Source organism: Gouania willdenowi, chromosome 4, assembly GCF_900634775.1.
Source record: "Gouania willdenowi chromosome 4, fGouWil2.1, whole genome shotgun sequence".
Taxonomy (NCBI): Eukaryota; Metazoa; Chordata; class Actinopteri; order Blenniiformes; family Gobiesocidae; genus Gouania; species Gouania willdenowi.
The window spans coordinates 12,317,262-12,338,893 of record NC_041047.1 but is presented as its reverse complement, the minus strand read 5'-3'; the positions used below and the strand labels follow the sequence as shown (position 1 = coordinate 12,338,893).

General features: G+C 39.0%; 1 protein-coding gene across 1 annotated transcript in view; it reads left to right on the top strand.

The window, feature by feature from the left end:
• Positions 1–21,632, top strand: part of LOC114461838 (E3 ubiquitin-protein ligase rnf213-alpha-like) — a 64,595-nt gene that overhangs the window by 33,474 nt on the left and 9,489 nt on the right. Inside the window, exons 35-53 of the mRNA XM_028444277.1 lie at positions 1,340–1,490; positions 1,570–1,705; positions 6,867–7,052; positions 7,164–7,282; positions 7,398–7,549; positions 12,639–12,839; positions 14,105–14,292; positions 14,674–14,794; positions 16,445–16,545; positions 16,678–16,857; positions 17,257–17,402; positions 17,697–17,796; positions 17,881–17,992; positions 18,565–18,769; positions 19,052–19,239; positions 19,442–19,564; positions 19,764–19,877; positions 20,235–20,456; positions 20,551–20,638. Coding sequence (XP_028300078.1) covers positions 1,340–1,490; positions 1,570–1,705; positions 6,867–7,052; positions 7,164–7,282; positions 7,398–7,549; positions 12,639–12,839; positions 14,105–14,292; positions 14,674–14,794; positions 16,445–16,545; positions 16,678–16,857; positions 17,257–17,402; positions 17,697–17,796; positions 17,881–17,992; positions 18,565–18,769; positions 19,052–19,239; positions 19,442–19,564; positions 19,764–19,877; positions 20,235–20,456; positions 20,551–20,638 — 2,833 coding nt within the window. The remainder of the gene's footprint in view (positions 1–1,339; positions 1,491–1,569; positions 1,706–6,866; positions 7,053–7,163; positions 7,283–7,397; positions 7,550–12,638; positions 12,840–14,104; positions 14,293–14,673; positions 14,795–16,444; positions 16,546–16,677; positions 16,858–17,256; positions 17,403–17,696; positions 17,797–17,880; positions 17,993–18,564; positions 18,770–19,051; positions 19,240–19,441; positions 19,565–19,763; positions 19,878–20,234; positions 20,457–20,550; positions 20,639–21,632) is intronic.

Below are 21,632 nucleotides of genomic sequence, written 5' to 3'. Positions count from 1 at the left end.
TACCACGAAGATTAAAAACAAAGAAAAGTATAATAATGATAATAATAATAATTACAAAAAATAATTAAAATATATATAGTATGTACATACAGTAACTGTACTTGAGTGCAAGGGACAAAAGTTAAGTAGATATAAAGTGTATTGTGCAGTGGGAATATGAATGGAGCTGAAAGTGAAGCATGTTCATAGTGAGTTATCGTCAATACAAAGAGAACTGCAAAGCCAAAGAAGTTCATTGAGTCCTTCGAGAGGAGCAAAAATAAATCAACTTGGTTCTGCTCTGTACATCTTCTGCTTTTGTGGAGATTATTGTGATTCAACCATTTATATTTATATGTGAAATACAATCTAATCCCGCCTAGCGTTCGAAGAAAGCTGGATATAGGCACCCAAGAGCAAGTGGGTCGGTAAATAGATGGAATTACGATTCGCCTTGAACAAAAAGTATTTCATTTTGAAAATAAACCAGACGTTTTATTATGTGTCGAGTATCATATACTGTACATTTAAAGTGTTTGTTTTATCGGTGCATTAGTCTTACGGCTGCACGATTTTTGCACAATACAAAATTTTCCATTCTGAATATGATTTTTTTTTTTAATTGAAAGAGTGATAACAAATTTCTGAATTGAGAAAAAAGTCCAACTGCAAAGCTTTAACAAAGAATGTTAAATTCCCTGTGGCATTGATAAAATAACAATCTGCCCAATCAAAAAAAAAACACCTTGCATTAGAAAAAAAAGTCACATAAAATTCACATTTAAAAAAGAAGAGGTTGTAGCGGGTGTGAAACTTGTTTTTCAACATTTTTTAAAGGGACCACATCCATAGCGCCACAACTGTAATCCTTCATCGCTCCGGTTTTCCATAAGCAACACCATGTGTCATTTCCCTGCACAGGAAAAACGATTTGACTTTTTAAAAATCCCCCTCAATATATGATCCAATTTCGATTTTATATTGATTAATCATGCAACCTTAATTGGTTCCCATAGTTAATATGGTTATACACCTGTTATTAGAATTATATTCTGTGTCTTATATAATCATGCAAGTTCACATTGATTAGAACAATATTTTATGATCTTTTTATAATGATACAACAAGAATAATAGTTGTTGTAAATTTGTTCTACTATTTCACGAACCCCCAAGCTACGGCTCGAGGAACCACTGGTTTAGGATATAAAAAAAGGAAGTTAATTAAAAGTTTATCTTTTGTCATTTTAGGACTTGAGTAGATAAGCACTGGCAGATCCATAATGTAGTTATAATGCCCTGACCTTGTACAGATACACATGGCTTTACCAAATATTGTTCCTAATTTTATTGTTTTCAAGGGTTATGAAGATGTGTTCAACACTACAGATTTTTTGAGTAGTTGTGTGCAAAGTGCAGTGAACATGCTCAGAGATGAAGGTGACAATGGAGAGCTCACCACAAGAAGAGTTCAAAATGTACTAACACTTCTGAATGAAGGTGAACCTCAAGGTCAGAAAATCCTTCTTAATATGAACTCAGTATTTAAAATGGATGAAATTCTGCAGAGTAAAATGCTTTTGTTTTTAAGGTGAATTTGTAAAAGTTGTAAGGAAGCGTCTTCATATGCTGTTAGAAGACCACGAGTCGAACATCCAAAGGCCAGAAAGCTGGGTTTTCCGGGAGGCATTCAATGTCTCTGGTCTTCAAGAAGGGGGGACATTCATGTAAGTCCTTATTCATACATTATTTGCTGCTTTTTGCAGACAAATTAAAGTTAAACAAAAATCTAAAAAAGATGTAAATGTAAAGGGAAGGAAAAAATGTTTTTTTTTTTTTTTGATCAAAGTCTTTTTTTATTTTTCACAATGTTAAACAAGAAAAACACAAACAAAACAAAACAAAGACCCCTCCTCCACCCAACCCCTGCTATACTGGATCGGAAAATGAAGTTACATATCTTTGTTGCACTGATTGTATCCAAAGTACAATGTGAATTAATTATGTGAATTAAGAAAGTTTATCAGCAGGCACATTTTCAAAATAAAACAAAAATGGCAGCCACTGGTCATAAAATGGAGTAATAGATCCTTTCAGTGTATATCTGATTTTTTCCAAATGCACATGGCCCATAGCTTCTTTCACCCAATGACCATATGTTGGAGGACGTGGATCTTTCCATTTATACAATATTAGCCTTCGAGCCAACAATGAGCAAAAAGTAATCATACTGATTTGATTCCTACTTAAAGGAGCATCAACAGGAATCACCCCGAATAAAGCAGTCAAAGGACAGGGATGTACCGCTTTCCCACAGATGCTGGAAAAAGCCTCAAAGATAGATTGCCAATATCCAGAAAGTTTCGGACAGGTCCAAAATGTGTGCTGAAGCGTAGCAGGAATTTGTTTGCAGCGGTCACATGAAGGATCCAGGTCCAGCTTGAACTTAGACAGCTTGTCCTTGGACCAGTGCAGACGGTGTACCACTTTAAACTGAACCACAGCATGTCTAAGTGAGATCGAAGAGGAATGAATGTTCTGTATGACCTTTTGCCAAACTGAGTCCGTTATAGTTTCATTCAGGTCGGTTTCCCATTTCTGCTTGAGTACATCCAGGCTGGTCTCATGGTATGAAGTGAGCAGAGAATAAATCCTACTTAAAACCTTTGTAGTGTTCGACCGACAGGCCGGGATTTCATCCACCAGTGACCGAGACGGACATACAGGGAAACACTCAGAGTTAGACCTAACAAAGTTTCTCAGTTGTAAATATCTAAAAAAAAAAATGTGACTTAGGAATATTGAATTTTTCCACCAACTGTTCAAAGGAACTGAAAGTACTGTCTATATATAAATTGTACAAAGCGTGTATTCCGTTCCCATCCCAGATGTTAAAGGCCTCATCAGTCACTGACGGAGTAAATATATGGTTCTTTGAAATGGGTGCTGTGAACAATAACTTGGTCGACTTCAAAGACCGCCTACACTGATTCCAAATTTTAACTGTGTGAACTACAACTGGATTGGAAGAATATGATGACATGGACAGTTTGAAAGGTAATTCAGAAAAAAGCAGCGAGGCAGAAGAGCCAGATATGATCAAGCTTCTCTATAAAATTACCCAGCTAGGTACTGCCACATCGCTTCGTAACCAGTGCAACACCGCTCCAATGTTAGCTGCCCAGTAATAGTACATAAAATTAGGGAGTGACGTACCACCCAAAATGCGAGGTAGCTGTAGTATTTCCTGGCCCATTCTTGGATGCTTTTTATTCCATATAAAAGAAGAAATCTGTCCATTTAGGTTATAAAAAAACGATTTTGAAAGAAAAATGGGTAAACTTTGAAACAAGTAAAGGAATTTAGGCAAAATATTCATTTTAACCGAATTAATTCTTCCGCCATGGAGAGAGGCATCAAATCCCAACGTGCTATGTCCTGTTTAATATTTGATAACAGCGGTGGATAATTAGCCTTATATAAATCTTTATAATTCCTTGTCATCCAGATACCAAGGTATTTAAGTCTTTTAGAGTTGCTTTTAAAGGGGACTGTTTCCGAAACATTTCCTTCCAGTAATCTTATGGGCATCATTTCACTTTTCTGGAGATTGACTTTATAGCCAGATATTTTCCGGAATTTACTAAGCAAATCTAGGAAAGCAGGGATGCTAGACAAGGGATTGGAAATAAACAAAAGAGTATCATCAGCATAAAGCGAAACTTTATGCTCTGAACCCATACGTATTATTCCTTTAATGTCTAAACTTTGCCTTATGGCTATAGCCAATGGTTCAATCACAATCACAAATAGAAGTGGTGAGAGTGGACACCCCTGTCTTGTGCCTCGTTGTAACTGAAAATAGGATGATATATTGTTGTTGGTACGGATAGCCGCCAATGGAGATGCATAAAGCAGCCTCATCCATGATAGAAATTTAGAACCAAATTTAAACCTTTCCAAGGTTTTGAAAAGGTAGTCCCACTCCATCCGGTCAAAAGCTATTTCGGCATCTAGGGAAATTATCACCTCTTTATCTTTATGACCAGGTGGAGTGGGAGAATACAAAATATTCAACAGTCGCCTTATGTTAAAAAAGGATTGTCGATTTTTCACAAACCCTGTCTGGTCAGGTGAAACAATAGTGGGAATCACCCTCTCAAGGCGCTTTGCCAGTACCTTTGCTAACACTTTAGCATCTGTGTTTAACAGTTACACTGGTCGGTAAGAGCTGCAATTTAGGGGATCTTTATCCTTTTTAAGTAGCAGAGTAATAACAGCCTGACGCATAGACAATGGAAGTAGTGACATATTCAAAGATTCCGTGAAGACTGACAGCAATATTGGAGAAATCAGAAAATTTCTTTAAAAAATCAGTCGGAAAGCCATCAGGCCCCGAAGACTTGCCACTTTGCAGGTCACTTATTGCCAAGCCTATCTCAGCTACCGAAATGTCCCTCTCCAAGTCAGTGACCAGATTAGCGTTTACTACAGGGAGATTAAGATCTTTGGAAAAGTTTTCAAAATCTGAATCCATTGCCGCAGAATCAGAGGAATACAGTGACTGGTAAAACGTACTAAAACATGTATTAATTTCTCCATTATCTGAATATTTAGGGCCTTGGTCATTATTAATCGCTGGAATGGTTTGAAAAGCAGATCTCTGACACAGCTGGTGTGCAAGCAGACGCCCCGCCTTTTCCCCATGTTCATAGTACCCACATTTTGACTTGGAAATTAAAAAATCAGCTTGTTGAGTATATATAATATTATATTCAGTTTGCAATGAAACGCGTTTCTTAGCTAATTCTGGCAACGTGGTATGACAAAATTCCCTATCGAGTGATAAAATTGCTTCATTCAGCTTTTGTAATTGTTCAAAGTTTTTTTTCTTTTGATGAGCACAGTAAGAAATTATTTGGCCCCTTAGGTATGCTTTTAGAGATTCCCAGATAGTACAAGATGACATACCTGGGGTTTGGTTAGTCTCAAGAAAAAATGTAATTTCTGTATTGATAAATTTAACAAAATTCTCCTCTTAAAAAGGAGCAATGTGTTAAGTCGCCAAGGGTGAAATACCGATTGTGTATCAGGGATTAATAATTTCATGCATAAAGGAGCATGATCTGAAATAACAATGGCTCTATAGTCGCAGTCCTCTACAAGATGCAAGATTCTATTGTCCATGAAAAAATAATCAATTCGGGAATTTGAACGGAGGAATAAAACGAATATGCTCTTGCAGCAGGGTTACGACAGCGCCACACGTCTGCTACCCCGTACGTCCCCAGAAATGATTTTATTGATTGGGCAGACTTAGTGAGGGACACTCTGCCAGATGCACTTCGGTCCAAAGATGAAAGCACACAGTTGACATCTCCTCCAATTATAATACTGTGCGTTGAGATATTTGGAATAATTGAGAAAAAATTATTTAAAAAGTCACAATCATCCCAGTTTGGTGCGTAGACCGAGGCTAAAATGACAGGGAGTGTGAATAGTTTCCCCACCGCCATTACAAAGCGCCCTGCGGAATCTGCACGCACCTCTGATGCAGTAAACTGCACATGTCTACCAATCATAATGGCTACCCCTCCTGATCTTGTTTGGAAATTCGATTGGAAAACCTGACCAAACCACTTTTTTCTCAGACTCTCACTATCCGCAGAACACACGTGTGTCTCCTGCAGAAAGGCAATGTCTGTGTTAAGATGTTTTAGATGTGATAGTATTTTCCTATATTTTAAGGCATGATTCAGAGTTTTCACATTCCAATTTACACAATTGACTGGACAACCAAGGGGATTCCTGATTACTGTCGTGCTAGTCATTTCACAAGTACCTTAGGTGTTACCTGTACACAAACCATATTCATTGCACACATGCAGGCAAACAAAATTAAGATAATCCAATAGCAAAGATCTGGTATAGCAACCCCCTCTCCTGTTTAAATCAGGAGACAAAACAAAAAACCCCAACAACAACCACAATTCTAAGCAAAACAAAAATCCACACATTACTGTGCTTGTACTGAGTAGTACTTTAACCACTTGGGCTCCCGAGCTGCCTCAAGCTGAAATTGATATAATAATAATAATAATGATTCATATGAGCATAATAAAGTTACACAGCCCACTCAACTCAGCCAAAAAAAAAAAAAAAGAAAGACCCCCACAAAATTAGGAACGCTGCTCTGTAATTAACACCTGACGGGAATGCATAGTAGAGCAAAATAAAAAAATAAAACACTGGAAATGTCGATTGTATGCAAACAAAAAGTAAACACACTTCAAAGTGAAACTAGTGGGTCATTATACAACCTGAGAAGACCGTGGACAGCAGGGTTACAGTCTTAGAATGTCATTAACTTTCACTTTTACTTGGTCCATGTCTGAACGAAGCGCAGCAGTGTTGTTAATTAATGCCGTCTTCACTGACTGTATTTCAACCTTAAGAGTTTTGAAATCCTCCGCAACGGCCTCTTTCATCTCTTTCTTTATCACGGCCGAAATATCAGCTTTAAGGTCGAGAAGAACTTGTGCCTTCAGGTCCGCCATCGTATCGGCTTTGTTGGTCAAGGGAGGGGCTACTTCACCCGTGGTCTTGGGTGAACTCTGGTCCGAGGCTGCATTGGGCCTACCTCCGGCTGGTCCAGTGTATTTATATTTTCGGAGGTTTGAAGCCATTTCAATGTTTTTAAGATGTCAAAATCACCAGTATCCAAAATGAAACCGACTGAATAACTCAAGAAAATGCTCAAATAGGCAAGCTTCTCGGGAGCCCTGATCAGACACGTCTTACTCCTCCGCCGCCATTACTAAAGATGTTTTTTTAACAGAAAATCCCTTCTGTTGCAAAAAGGATTTGTTATATATGATCATTTTATAGGCACACACTTTGGAGGAAAATCCAGGCAGTTGTCACTCCACTTTTTGCCAATCTAATCTCAGTCATCGACCGAGACAGCAATTTGGACCTTCTTTTGGACGGTGGGGAAGGCATCAGAAACCTATGGCTTGAGATATTTAGGAACATGGGTATGCTTGATGTGCCCTATGTGCAGATGGAAAACAAGTAAGTCACTTTTTCAACCAAACGGAAATGTGTTTTATTTACATATGACAGCCATGACAAAAAAAAGGAAAAAAAATATTCCAAACAGGATTAATAATTCAACTCTTTTAGGGTATTAATGGTACAAAACCACATCACAAAGGGTTCCACAATGCGTTGTGTCATGCCATTCAGCTGGTGGATAAAAGACTTCCTGGATGAACTCTTGGTTCAAACATCGAGACATAAAGGTAAATGTATTTTGCAAATTCTGTTTGTAAATGTTCCATATAATTTTTGTTGCTGAATTTTGTTTCACTGACAAGGACACAAATTTACTGTTACTTTCATTCAAACTTCATTTAGCAAGTCATTTCAAGGAACTATTTGTCAACACACCTCTTGGCAGTTACCTGGCTAAAACTGAGAGTAAAAAGATGAAGACAGAGTTTTTTGAACGATACCTGCAGGATTTTGTTTCCATGACCATGAATGTGACAACAGATGAAGAACGACTGGTGAGGATGAAATACAGAGTGGCTTTGAATGAAATCATAATGTTCAATATTGGAAATGATACTAATACTTGGACAGATACCGTATTTTCCGTTGTCTAGGATGCTATTTTTTTTTTTATTCAAAGTTGAGGATACAGCAAATTTATGGCAGAAGCTCAGTCCGTCGAGACATGGTTTGGTTCAATTCCCAGTGTGGACCAAAAAGTGGAAGTTGTTCTGTTAGCTGGAGAGGTGCCAAGGCACTTCTCAAGCAATGCCGAGGTGTCCTTGAACAAGGCTCTGGTGCGCTCCCTTCATAGTAAAATGCAGCCCCCTCTGACATCTCTCCATTAATGCATGTCCACAGGTCCTGTTTGTGCATGTGTGTGATTCGGGCATATGTGTGTGAGAAGCATGTCCCTAAAATTACAGAGTGTAAAAACCCAAATTTCCCTTCAGGAATTAATAAAGTATTTCATATTCAAAAAATAGTGCAGTGTACTCTATGTGTGGATTTATTAGCCAGTCAGACTTGGCACACATGTCTAGTAAAACCGCTGTCGGAAGCAGAACTGCTTACTGACCATCATCCCTGCAGTGAGATGACTGTACTGGCACAACCACTATACATCGCAGTGAACTATGAATGAAATAGGTTCAATAACAAGCTTCAGAACTTGTAGGGAAAGTGAAAGCATGCACTGCTTTAATAACACAGGACAGATGAGATGAGCTCTTCATGCAGGATGGTGTCCAAGTGGAGAGAAATTGGGATTGACTGCAAAAGTAATACATCTGTTATCTATTTGTTTTCATTCTATATTCTTAAAATGAGGTGTATGCTGAAATGGAAAGCAATTATCAGTAATAAATTGTTTAAAAAAGTTTTTGGACTGAGGTGCAGTGCAGGTTTGTGTGCATTTACAGCAGGATGAAGGTAAATGAACAATACAAAAGATTTAAAATATTGTACAAGATTAAATCACCACATTAGGTTTGTTCAGGAGCGATCACGACCAGGCTTTGAGGCAAAGAAGAACTGACGGATGGAGTGGAGTATTAGCTTTTACAGTAAAAACCAACAATAAAAAGCTGTAAATAGACTGATCTCCAGATGTGGTGCAATGAAGAAGTGACTTCATGTGTAGATGCAAAACTCATCATCTTAAAGTCATCAGAATCAGAATCAGAATCAGAATCAGAAATGTTTTATTTGCCATGTACAGTTTTGAGGACAGTACAAGGAATTTGACTTGGTGGTTGGTGCACAAAACAAGCAACAAAAAGAAATAAAAGAAATAAAAACAGAACAACAAAGCACAACCCAGCAACAATAATAATAATAATAATGATAAATATAAAGGATGAGGGATAAATAAAGGATAGATAGAGAATAAAGGATAAATAGGATAAATATAAATATAAATATATATATATACAGTGCAGCAGGTATCAAGCTGGTGGAGGTGGTGATCGGGTGGGGTTCAGTGGGTGACTTGGGGTGTGTTCATGTGGATGGTGGCAGAGGGAAAGAAGCTGTTTTTGTGTCTGGAGGTTCTGGTCCTGATGGACCGAAACCTCCTACCAGAAGGGAGAGATTGAAACAGTTTATGACCGGGGTGGGAGGGGTCGGCCACAATCTTTCCTGCACGCCTCAAAATCCTGGAGGCGTACAGGTCCTGGAGGGAGGGCAGATTGCAGCCGATGACCTTCTCTGCAGAGTGGATGATACGCTGCAGTCTGGCCTTGTCCTTGGCCGTAGCTGCAGCGTACCAGATGGTGATGGAGGAGCAGAGGATGGACTGGATGATGGAGCTGTAGAAGTTCACCATCATCTTTGTTGGCAGACTGAACTTCTTCAGCTGCCGCAAAAAGTACATCCTCTGCTGAGCTTTTTTGATAAGGGAGCTGATGTTCAGCTCCCACTTGAGGTCCTGAGTGATGATGGTCCCCAGGAAGCAGAAGTACTCTACAGAGCTCACTGTAGAGTCTCCCAGGGTGAGGGGGGTGAGGGGGGCTGGGTTCTTCCTGAAGTCTGCTATCATCTCCACTGTCTTTAAAGCATTGAGCTCCAGGTTGTTCTGGCTGCACCAGGACACCAGCCGGTCTGTCTCCCACCTGTAGTCGGACTCGTCTCCATCAGCGATGAGACCGATGATGGTCGTGTCGTCTGCAAACTTCAGGAGTTTGACCGACTGGTGAGAGGAGGTGCAGCTGTTGGTGTACAGGGAGAAGAGCAGAGGAGAAAGAACACAGCCCTGAGGAGATCCAGTGCTGATGGTCCGGGGAGCAGAGATGGTTTTTCCCAGCTTCACGTGCTGCTTCCTGTCAGACAGGAAGTCTGTGATCCACCTGCAGGTGGAGTCTGGCACGTTCAGCTGGGAAAGCTTGTCCTGAAGGAGAGCTGGGATTATTGTATTAAAAGCAGAGCTGAAGTCCACAAAACAGGATCCTGGCGTAGGAGCCTGGGGAGTCCAGGTGCTGGAGGATGAAGTGGAGAGCCAGGTTTACAGCATCGTCTACTGACCTGTTGGATCTATAGGCAAACTGCAGGGGGTCCAGGTGGGGGTCGGTGATGTCCTTGATGTGGGAGAGCATGAGGCGTTCAAAGGACTTCATGACCACAGATGTCAGAGCGATGGGTCTGTAGTCATTAAGTCCTGTGATCCTCAGCTTTTTAGGGACAGGAACGATGGTGGAGGCCTTAAAACAGGCTGGTACGGTGCATGTCTCCAGTGAGGTGTTAAAAATGTCTGTGAACACTGGAGACAGCTGATCAGCACAGTGCTTCAAGGTAGAGGGAGAGACAGAGTCCGGTCCACAAGCCTTACGGGGGTTTTGTCTCCTGAAAAGTCTATTCACATCTCTCTCTTTGATGGAGAAAGGTGTCTCTGTAGGAGGGGGGGAGGAGGGGGGGAAGATAGGGGAGAGAGCCTCTGTAGGCAGCTGGGGTGAAACTGTAGCTTTGATGTGGGGGGTGAAGGTGTTGGAGTGAGGCTGGTCAGAGGTGTGAGGGGGGTTGGAGTCAGGTCTGTCCCATTGTCTGTCAAATCTACAATAGAACTCATTCAGACTGTTGGCCAGGCAGAGGTCGTTAGCAGCAGCAGGGGCTCTGGGCTTGTAGTTTGTAATTTGCCTGAGCCCTCTCCAGACAGAAGCCGAGTCATTTGCAGAGAACTGATATTGTAGCTTCTCTGAGTACAAACGTTTGGCTTTTCTCACCTCCTTTTCAAACGTGTACTTCGACTCTCTGTACCTGGCTCTGTCTCCACTCCTGAAAGCGACCTCTTTGTCTGTCCTCAGCCCTCTGAGCTTAGCTGTGAACCAGGGTTTGTCATTGTTATAACTCACCCTGGTCTTTGATGGAATACAGCTGTCCTCACAGAAGCTGATGTAGGACGTCACAGCGTCTGTAAACTCATCCAGAGAACTGTTCGCAGACCTGAAAACATCCCAGTCAGTCCAGTCCAAACACTCCTGGAGTTTCTCCACTGCTTCACTGGTCCATTGTTTAGATTCCTTCACCACAGGTTTACAGAGCTTCAGCCTCTGTCTGTATGAAGGAATCAGATGGACCATCAAATGGTCCGATTGGCCCAGTGCAGCACGGGAAACGGCGTGATAAGCACTGCTTAGTGTGGTGTAACAGTGATCCAGTGTCTTCTCCTCTCTGGTCGGACATTTAATTAATTGTCTATATTTGGGGAGCTGGTGTGAGAGGTCCCCTTTATTAAAGTCACCAAGCACAATGATAAAAGAGTCCGGGTAGGTCCGCTCCATGCACAGGATCTGGTCGGCGAGTGTGCGCTGTGCCTCGCGCACATCAGCTGACGGTGGGATGTACACGCCAACCAGGATGAATGAAGCGAACTCACGGGGAGAATAGAAGGGTTTGCTGTTGATAATAAAGGATTCCAGGTGAGGAGAGCAGTGCTGGAGGATCACTGTCACGTCGTTACACCAGTTACTGTTCACATAAAAGCAGATTCCTCCACCTTTCTTCTTCCCGGTGAGCTCCGCGTCTCGGTCCGCTCTGTGAAGTTGGAAGCCGGCCAGCTGCAGCGCAGAGTCCGGTACCGCTCCACACAGCCACGTTTCCGTGAAGCACAGAACAGAAGATGAGGAGAAGTCTCTGTTTCTACCCAACAGCAGCTGGAGTTCGTCCACTTTGTTACACAGTGAGCGCACGTTAGAGAGGAATATCCCCGGTAACGGTGTGCGTCGGCCGCGCTGGCGGAGGCGCACAAGCGCACCGGCTCTTTTTCCTCTCCTCCGGCGCTTCACTGCGTGAGCAAAGGTGAGCGCACCTTTGAGTAAAATGTCCAGTAAATCCACAGAGGAAGCGATGAAAGTGGGGAATAAATCTCTCGGGGTTGTTGCCCTGACATTCAAGAGCTCTTCTCTTGAATAAGAGAAGCCAGTTGCGGATTTTACAACAAAAACAAGACAAAAAAGTGCGCACCAACACACCACAGCAGCCATCCGCGGCGCCATCTTGTGTATTCAGAAAACACATGAATCTCTGATAATCCAAATTGGATTAGCAGCCAGATTACCTGCACGTTCTGATTAGCTGAGTCGCTTGAAGGTCACCTTCATCAGCCAATATAGTGCGGCCTATGTCTTGGTGTAGCCAATAGTCATCCTAGGAGTATTGTTAATTTTTGGGAAAGCAGCCACTACGCAGCGGAAAATACGGTACATAGAGTAGATGGATAGATAAGATAGATAGATAGATTTTTTTATTTACATATCATGCACAATAAGTGTCTAACTTTTTGGGTTTTAGAAGACACCAGAGATACAATGTCAGTGTTCCCCAGATAAAAGACAAAGCCAAATCATAACAGAAACAAAGTTGAATGATCTATTCACAGCAGTACACTCTGTCTTTTCTCCCAAGCTTTGCAGGTAAAATCTGCTATAGCAAAGGTTTTTTATAATCATCAATCCAGAGAAAGTCAGCCTTAGTCAAGGACATTTTCAGAGAACGCAAATCTCATAAATCATCATAAACTGGACAGTAAAACAAGAAATGGATATCATACACACATTCAAACACATTCTTTTAGATTGGGTTTTGTGCTAATTGTGTGCATTTTATTTTTAGATCCTGTGTCAAGCCTTGACCAGCTGTGTTGATGAAGTAGCAAAACAACAAAATGATGATTACGTTTGCCTGTTGCACATCCACGTTGCCCATCGTAATTTCCAAGGCCGGCTTCAAAACCTGTCACGAATGATTGCTCTTCAGCCCAAAGTTGTTGCTCCTTTGCTAGACAACCAGCACGTCCGACAGTGTTCTGAGATGGTAAAGACATTTCTTAAGTCTAAAAACATTTTAATGTACCTGCCAAATATAGAATTGTGAAGGATATATATATACTGTATATATATATATATTTATTTACTGTATATATGTGTGTGTGTGTGTGTATATGTATAATATAGCAGTAGTTCATTGATATTTTTCTACTGTTTTTTTGGAAAGATTGTTTGATTGTTGGAAAGGACATTGAGTTTACTATTTGCAATGCTGTTAACAAGTTAAGCTAACAAAGAAGAGTTATTTTTGCATAAGCAGATAACTGTGTTTAGAAATGTTCAGTATTTTTTTTAACTAAATTATGAAAAATCATTTTCTAAAAATGAATTACAATAATAACTAGAAAAGCACTCAGAAAGCACAGACCTGCACCAAGGAGATCATTTCCACCCATATTGTGATTTCCACCCTATGTTGTAGTCCTACATTGATTTTACATACACGATTAGATTAATTTATAATCAAAACATACCTTTAGCATTTGGAATACAATTATATTATTAATTGTCAAATAGTTATTAAAATATTGCAACCTTGTTACAAATCATGCTTTGTGAGGGCCACTTGTGTTCTGAGAGAACCTATGACATCATCAACAAGATGTTTTATAGTGTGGATGGGAAAATTAATGGGATATATACAAATATATATTTATTTATTTTTATTTATTTTTTCTTTGATAGCCAGAATATCACCAAAATGTATCAATTTTCCTGAAAATGTCATCCAAACCTTACCGCTCTGCACTTGTTTGCTGCTTATCCTGGTAAAGTTCACAGGGTCAGCTGTGTAGTTGGACAACAATATTCCAGTTGCTCCATCGACACAAAAATGCAGGGTAGAAAGAATGTTGGGGAGAAATGCACTTCCTGACACCATTGGAAGAATTACAGAGTTACATGCTGAGAAAATGGTGGTTGCTTAATGTGTGTATGTCTGGTTGGAAGATGCTGTTGCTGAGTCTGGTTGTGTAAGACTTTATTGACCTTAAACATCCCTAATCATGTTTCCCCAAAGTTCATTATGATATTGGCTTACTTGAAACAAAAATCAAAGTTGGTGTTCCCTAACAAATGTTGTGTATTCATGAGCTGTCATTTCAGTGGTGGCAATTTATATAAGAGCTGTTTTTTTTATAATAGCCATTGTGTTGTGTAGACCTTTAGAATCAGCAGTCTTTTTAAATGCCAATGAAGCTCCTATTTGCCCTAAAAGTACAAACTTACTCAAAAATGTATGTTTTCCTTTAGGTTTTGGATGTTCATGCAGCCAAGGCATGTGTTGAATGCCTCGATCATCCTGACTTGGAGACTGATGCACTCTGCCTGGACTGGCTGAATCAGGTTAAGAAGCTGCAAGCCTCCTTGGAGTTGATTTGCTCTCAACAAAACAGCGAATTTTATGGAGAGCGTTGCAGAGAAAGACTCTCTGATGTTAGGTAAGGGTCACAAGGTGGTGTGTGTCTCTCAGAGTAGGGGTGTTAAAAGGTAGTTGTAATGTTTTAGGTACAGTAGCCGTATCAGCTGAATCTACAAAAGTGCTAATTAGCCTCACAGTAAACCTGATAGCATCAAGTAGTGCTGGTTTAGGGTAACATCTAATCTAATAGGATCCAACAGTACAGCAACCCTGTACATCAAGCATTCGAACATCTCTGTTTTAGAGACTATGACCTATATTAATTTAAATATTTTTAAAGCACCAATGACCAATTGGTATGTTTGTTGTGTGTTGCATTCTGTAAAGACACAATCCTCTATATAATAGGTACAACAAACTGATTACAGTCTATAATTTTCTTGCAATGTTTCAATTCTAGAAATGACTGGAATCGAATCTACATCCTCTCCTTGTATGTGGAACGCATGCTGCTGGGTTTCCAACAAGATGACATTCAGCTGAGGGCAGTAGTGCTGAACTGTACCAAAACTTTAAGCAGTGTAAGTAAATGCTTACTCATGTCTTTTTGTTTTTAGACAGTAATTGAAAGTGAATTTATTTTTATAGCGCATTTCATACACATTCTATGTGCTTTACATTAAGGGTGCAACATTTAAAAAAACCTCAACAATAAAAACTAAATACCAACAGGTGGTGCTGTAGAACAAGCCAAACATCCACATTATGCTCCAAAACTTGTTCTGGATTCTATATACATAGTACCTGCCAGTCCAAAAATAAACTCATTCTTCCTTTTGACATTGTCTATCAGCTCACCAAATTTTAATACGAACTTCTTAAGATATTCTTTTACCAAAATCAACATTAACAGACTGACAGATGGACGCCGTTGAAAACATTACCTCCTTGGTGGAGGTAATTAAAGTTTGAAAGTAACAATAACATGATTAATAAATCTAATAAAAGTAATAGGTAGTAGAAAAAAGTAGAGCTTGTAAATTAGATTTAAAAATGTTCACATTGGATGCTGACTTCAACTCTGCTGGCAGTTTGTTCCACTTCTTTGCAGCATAACAACTAAAAGCAGCGTCACCATGTTTACTGTGAGCTCTGGGCTCCACTATCTGACCTATGTCCATGGATTTGATAGACCTGCTGGGTTCATATCTGACTAACATCTCACTGATGTATTCTGGACCAAACCCATTCACAGATTTAAACACCAGCAGCAGAACTTTAAAGTCTATTCTGAGGCTGACTGGGAGTCAGTGTAAAGACTTTAAAACTGGAGTAATAAGTTCTGAGCTCTTTGTTCTGGTTAAGACCTAAACTGCAGCGTTCTGAACCAGCTGTAGCTGTTTGATGCTCTTTAGGGGTATTCATGTCAGAAGATCATTACAATAGTCCAGTCTGCTGGAGATAAAAGCATGGACCAGCGTCTCCTGGTCTTTAAGGGTCATGAAACCTTTCTGGAGATGTTCTTTGGTGGTAAAATGTTGTTTTTGTAATTTATTTTCACTGCTGGATGTCAGATCTGCGTCAATTAGAACATCAAGGTTTCGGAATTGGTCTTTAGCTTTTGGAGATCGAGACTCAAGGTACTCGCTGACAGCAGTCCTCTTTTTCCTATTACCAAAATAAAACACCTCTATTTTTTCATTGTTTAATTGAAGTTTTTACACCTCCAAGTTCTCAGCACTCAGCAGTTTACCTTTTAAAGCAATCACACAACACCTTTATTGGAACACAGCAGTGCATGTTAAACTTTAACATACCTTAAAGGCATCCTCCACTTTTTATTAGAATATCTATGCCTAACAAAATGCATTATTTTTGTACCATACTTGTTTCATTAACTTTTTAAAATGGGACTACTTTACCACTTTCGAGTCTGTGCGCTGCCATGTTGAAATTATGTCATTGATGACACGAATCGCCCCTTCAGTCCATAGAGTTCTATAGGAGTGAAGGCATTCACCCCGGCCTTTGTGCCAAAGGTGGTGGGCTCATTTTCTCTTATAGTAAATAACCTTAAGTTTAATTTTAACACTCTTTTCTACATTGCTATAGGCCTTAAAAAATTAACTTAATTGTTTTACTTATGGGCCATGATTAATTGGAAACATGTTGTATTATGAAAAAAATTTAAGATGTGGTAAATTGTTGTCAATTGTGATTTTCAATTAAAGCTTCTGGAAAAGAACTCGGATGTAAAATCTCCTGGTGCTTTTAAAGCTGTCACTGAACTCCTGAAGACCTGTAAGCAAGAAACTGTTTGTCAAATTTTCAGGTAATTGCAGTTTAATTTAATAGCTATTTGCTTATTTTGTTATAATTATTAACAATAAAAAAAATTAAAAAGCATTTGTTGTTGGCCTGCACTTAACTTCATGTAATCAACCACGTTTGCATATTTGTGAAGGTTTGGACTTGAGTGTGGGGTGTGCATGGGAGAATCCCAGGAACCTGTAGCACTGCCGTGCGATCACATCTACTGCTTAACATGCATAAAGAACCACCTCCATTACGGGCAAAAATTATGTCCCAAGTGCAAACAGCTGTTACCAGATAATTTTCAGCCATGTGTCTCCAAAACGATGAAGTAAGATGTTGTGTTTTGTTGTATTGTATTGTGTTGTGTTGTGTTGTGTTGTGTTGTGTTGTGTTGTGTTGTGTTGTGTTGTGTTGTGGATACACAAGTGCTAGATAATGCCTGACTTTTTTTCCACTGGGCTAAAAATTCCAAACTTTTACAATGTGCGTTCACTATATTTTCCCTTGCAGCTAAAGTTTACCATCAAAGAATGTTGACTACATTCATCCTATTTTAAGGGTGTTATATGTAATGTCTTTGCCAAAATTTGGCCCTTGAGTACATTAGATTACACCTGTGGTTTCTTGTTCATTCAGTCAGTTTCATTGTGGAATAGATTGTCACTATGAAAGTTAACAAAATAAGTGTTATAATGTTGTGCATTTTTCTTTCTTTTTTTTCCTACAGAGCTTCCTGTGATAAAAATGTGAATATCAAGCGACGTTGCATTGGATTTTTCATTGATCTGTTGTCTAGTGTTTGCTTCAAAGACAACGCACCGCCGACTGATGGTGTTATCTCCCACCTCTTGTCATTCCTGATGATTGATACAGGTACATTGCTGGTGAATTTAATTTAATCTAATTTGTTTTTAGTAATTTTTGAAAACTCTCATGTGACAGTAGTAACTTTTCTGACCCAAACTTTTTGATTAGCTTTATTGTTGACTAATATTTTATTATTTTTCATGTTTACCTTTTGAAAAAGTACTAACACACTCAATTTCCAAGCAATTTAGGTTGTGTAATGCAAAACCATGTTTCCTTTAATAATTTAGTTTTTTTAATTGTTTTGTTTTAGTTTCATTTTGTTGTTTAGAATTTTTGCTTTTTTGTTGGTTGAAACAGGAGACAAAGTCTTTACCAAAGATCTATCACCCTTTGATGAGTTGCCAGATAAAAACCCAGTTGTGAGATCTGTGGTCCTAAAATTACTTCTGAAATTCAGGTTTGTTAAATAAAAACTCTGTAACTTTAATGATTTGTATTGCACAGATTTATAAACTTCATTAATAATCTAAATGTGCTTCAGCTTTGATGAAGTCCAGAAGTTTTTGCAGCAGCACCTGAAAACAGTCGAAGACAGCCAATTTTTGGATGGAAACAAAGCAGAACTGTATGCTTTATACATCAACTGTTTAGAGGTAATAATACACCAGTATATCTGTTTTTTTTCACCCTGTCTTGGGTGTACCCCTGCTTAGTAATGGCCAATAAGATCTGGATATAGATAGGCACCCCCGCAACCCTGAATAAAGGAGCAAGCGGGTCAGAAAATGGATGGATAAAGCACAAGAAGAATAAAGATGTTTGTTTTTTTCAATTAAAAAAGAAAAGAAAAGAAGGAATAAAAACAGAGCAGATTTTTGAATTTCAGATAGTGAAAAATTAACAGCACAAAGATTTTTTCAGAGGAATCAAGTACTACATTTTCAAGTAAGATAAAACCCAAGTTCCGAGATGCCTGGGAGCAGCATCAGTCAGCAAGAATAAACAACAGCACCACCTGCAACTCTGTATATTAGACCTGGTACGGAGCAGGAGTGAATAAACAACCATGTAGAATTAGTAAAAAGGGTAGGTATTCTATTACTACGGTGCAATAATAATAAAATCGGTCCGTCCGATGACAAGCCAGCTTTCTTAACCATTAGACCACCACTGCTTCTCCTATAATGAAGTCATTTAAAAGACCTGAAATTGTTTTGTTTTGCAGGACTCATTGTGGGAGAAAATGCCACAGGAGGGCAATAGGGCAAAAGAATTGAAGTTTTTCAGTGATGGAAAACAGTTTCTGAGCTTCTGCCTCGATAACCTCACAGCAGTTCCTGCAACAGTGTCAATTCAACATCTGCAGCACATTGCAAGGCTTCGTCTGACACTCACCAAGGCTGCTCTGCTCATTAGTGATAGGTTGTCTGGTAGGACAAAACTTTATCTTTCAAAACAATTCTAGCTGGGAATTGTTTCCCTCTTCAATGGTATAACAGACTTGCGTTAATCTTTTTGGAAGGTATTTTTGTTGTCTTTTATTTTACTTTTACTTCAACATATTTTTCATTATTTTCTCTGTTTTTCTGTCTCAGAAAAAAATAAAAGTGGTACATTTAATAATTTCTGAGCTCCTAATCTTTCTGCAGTTAGAATGAAGGCATTTCCCCTTGGTATTACAATAATGTATCATTCTCTAATATGTCTTGCAGGCAATGAAAGGGATGAAGCTACAGATTTTCTAAAAATGGTGATGAAGCTATGCCAGGACAGTGGGAATGACTGGTACCGCATTTACCTGATCCGCAAATTAAGCGAACTTCGTGGCGTTGAGCAGGTTCAGGTGTTACTGAAACATTCAGAGTTAAGTTGGATTTTTCCAGATGGGATCCTTCAGCAGGTACCAATTTTTTTTTAGTTCAGTGAATGTGATGCATCCAGCACTGTTCTTTTATTATTGTGTGCAGCTTTTCTTTATTTAATTGCACTAACCAATAGTCTTAGAAGACCATTCCTAGACCACAGTCACATTTTTGTTGCATTTTTAAAACCAGTATAACTACAGAAAACAGACATTTTGCTCTCTTATTCTTGTCTTGCAGAGCAAAGACTGTGGACAGATGGATCAGTATCTTGTTTTTGGAGAGAGCTACAAGGCAGTGAGGGATGCAGTTGCCAAAGCTTTAGTGAATGGAAGTGTTGAGCAGATAGAGGAAATCTGCAAGGTATCAGTTTTGTAATATTCTAAAGTCATCTTGAGCCTGAAATGTGTGCAGACAAAATAATGGATCATTACATCAATGGATGTATGCTGCTATCTGGATGACAGTAGTTTTATTATTTTGTTTATTAGATTATTATTATTATTGGTTTGCCTTGATATTATTTAGAGTTGATGAATTGTTCTTGTTCTGACTGATTCAGAGAGAAAACATGGGTTCACCAAGGAAGCAGACAGTTTTCCTTCTTCTGGCTCTTTTCAGAGAGGTCACAAGCCTGTACAGATCTCCAAACAAGGGTCTTCATCCAACAACAGAGGTAAAACAATCATTATGACTAAACCTCTTTCATTTGAAAGGCAAAGTCTTAATTGACTTAAGGCAGCTATGGTGATATTGGGGTGTGTGTGTGTGTGTGTGTGTGTGTGTGTGTGTGTGTGTGTGTGTGTGTGTGTGTGTGTGTGTGTGTGTGTGTGTGTGTGTGTGTGTGTGTGTGTGTGTGTGTGTGTGTGTGTGTGTGTTGAAATGTGAATGTGACCCGCTATATAAAGTAAATATATATATATATATATATATATATATATATATATATATATATATATATATATATACAAGCTATATAAAAGAATATAAATACCAAATGTTTGTCATATTTCCTCCTCTGTCTTCACTTTAGCTATGTCAAGCGTTGGAAGATCTCATCCAAAGCTCAAAAATTCTGCACCAAGTAAAAAACTGTGCTACAGCATTGGTTCATAACAATTTGGGACCACTGGCCACTGTTCCAGAAAGCACCATCATTGAGCTCGTCATTCATCTGAAAGCTGTGCTTCTCACAGATACTCACCCACTCCTTGTTCCGCTCAGGCAGCTTGGTCTGTTTCCTGAAAAAATGAAGGTGCGACATGTGAATCTTTATGAAGTGTTTAGTCTTTTGATCTGAGCTCTTGTCAAATAAGTCAGTGTGTTTGTTCTTTGATTTTACAAAACAGACAGCTTTTATCCCAACAATGCCCGATGATATGTTGGCTGTAGCTCAGGCTGCCATTAAACAAGATGATGGATTTCTCACTTGGTATGGTAAGTAATGTGTACTCTACTATTGACTCTAATTATATGATTTTGGGTTATCATCATGTTTTTTAAACTTATTTAGCTCAGTCTGTTATTTGTTAGTATTTTTGTAGGCAGTAGATATGTGTATCAGATTAATATTTACAAAACCACTTTTTCTGTAGTTCTCTTTTTAAAACTCATTCAGTGTGAGTCATTTTTAGAATTTCTACCCTGCCCAGTGCCAGCCATTTTAGAGCATTTTGACTGATTTTTGAAGACCCACAGAATATTTCAGATAGTTATATACTATAACTATCTGAAATCTGACACCAGATTCTGAAAGATCAGGATCTACTTTCATTTTTTTTTTCTTCTTATGTTTATAGCTTGTTTTGTTCTTTCATAATCAGCAGTTGAATTGAGCAAGTTTTACACAAATCACCAGTTTCAGAGCAAAAAGCTGAAAAAACAGGCTTTTTCTAAAAAAAAAAAAAATCTGTCAGTGACTTTGAAGCAATCTTCTTTTTTTTGCTTTATTTAAAACTATAACATCTGAACATTGGTTTTATTCTAAAAAGAAAAACGACAACACTGAGACAAGGCTTTTGAGGCCAAAATTATTATTATTTTGCTAGCTGACTTACAGTTGAATGTTTTGCTTACTGTATTTTGTATCCCCTCCCTCCGTCAATCACATAGACATCACTTCCTCTTCCTTCCAACATGCAGAGATGACCCGTTTGGCCCGGTTAGTTGATGGTTTTATCTCACGATTGAAACATTATCAATAATTCACTCAGGTCCACACATGTTCTGTGTCAGTATGTGGAGCTGTTAGCTGCTGGATACTTCACAATATCACTTCATAGCGCCATAATCTCACTCTCCTTGCTTCTCCTTCCTTATCTAATGGTAGCAACAGTGGCTAATCTATCGTCCAAAGGTGCGCTGCTGCCATCTTCAGGGCACAGTTGGTCACTACATCACATTATAGCTTAGATATTGATGAGGGACCTCC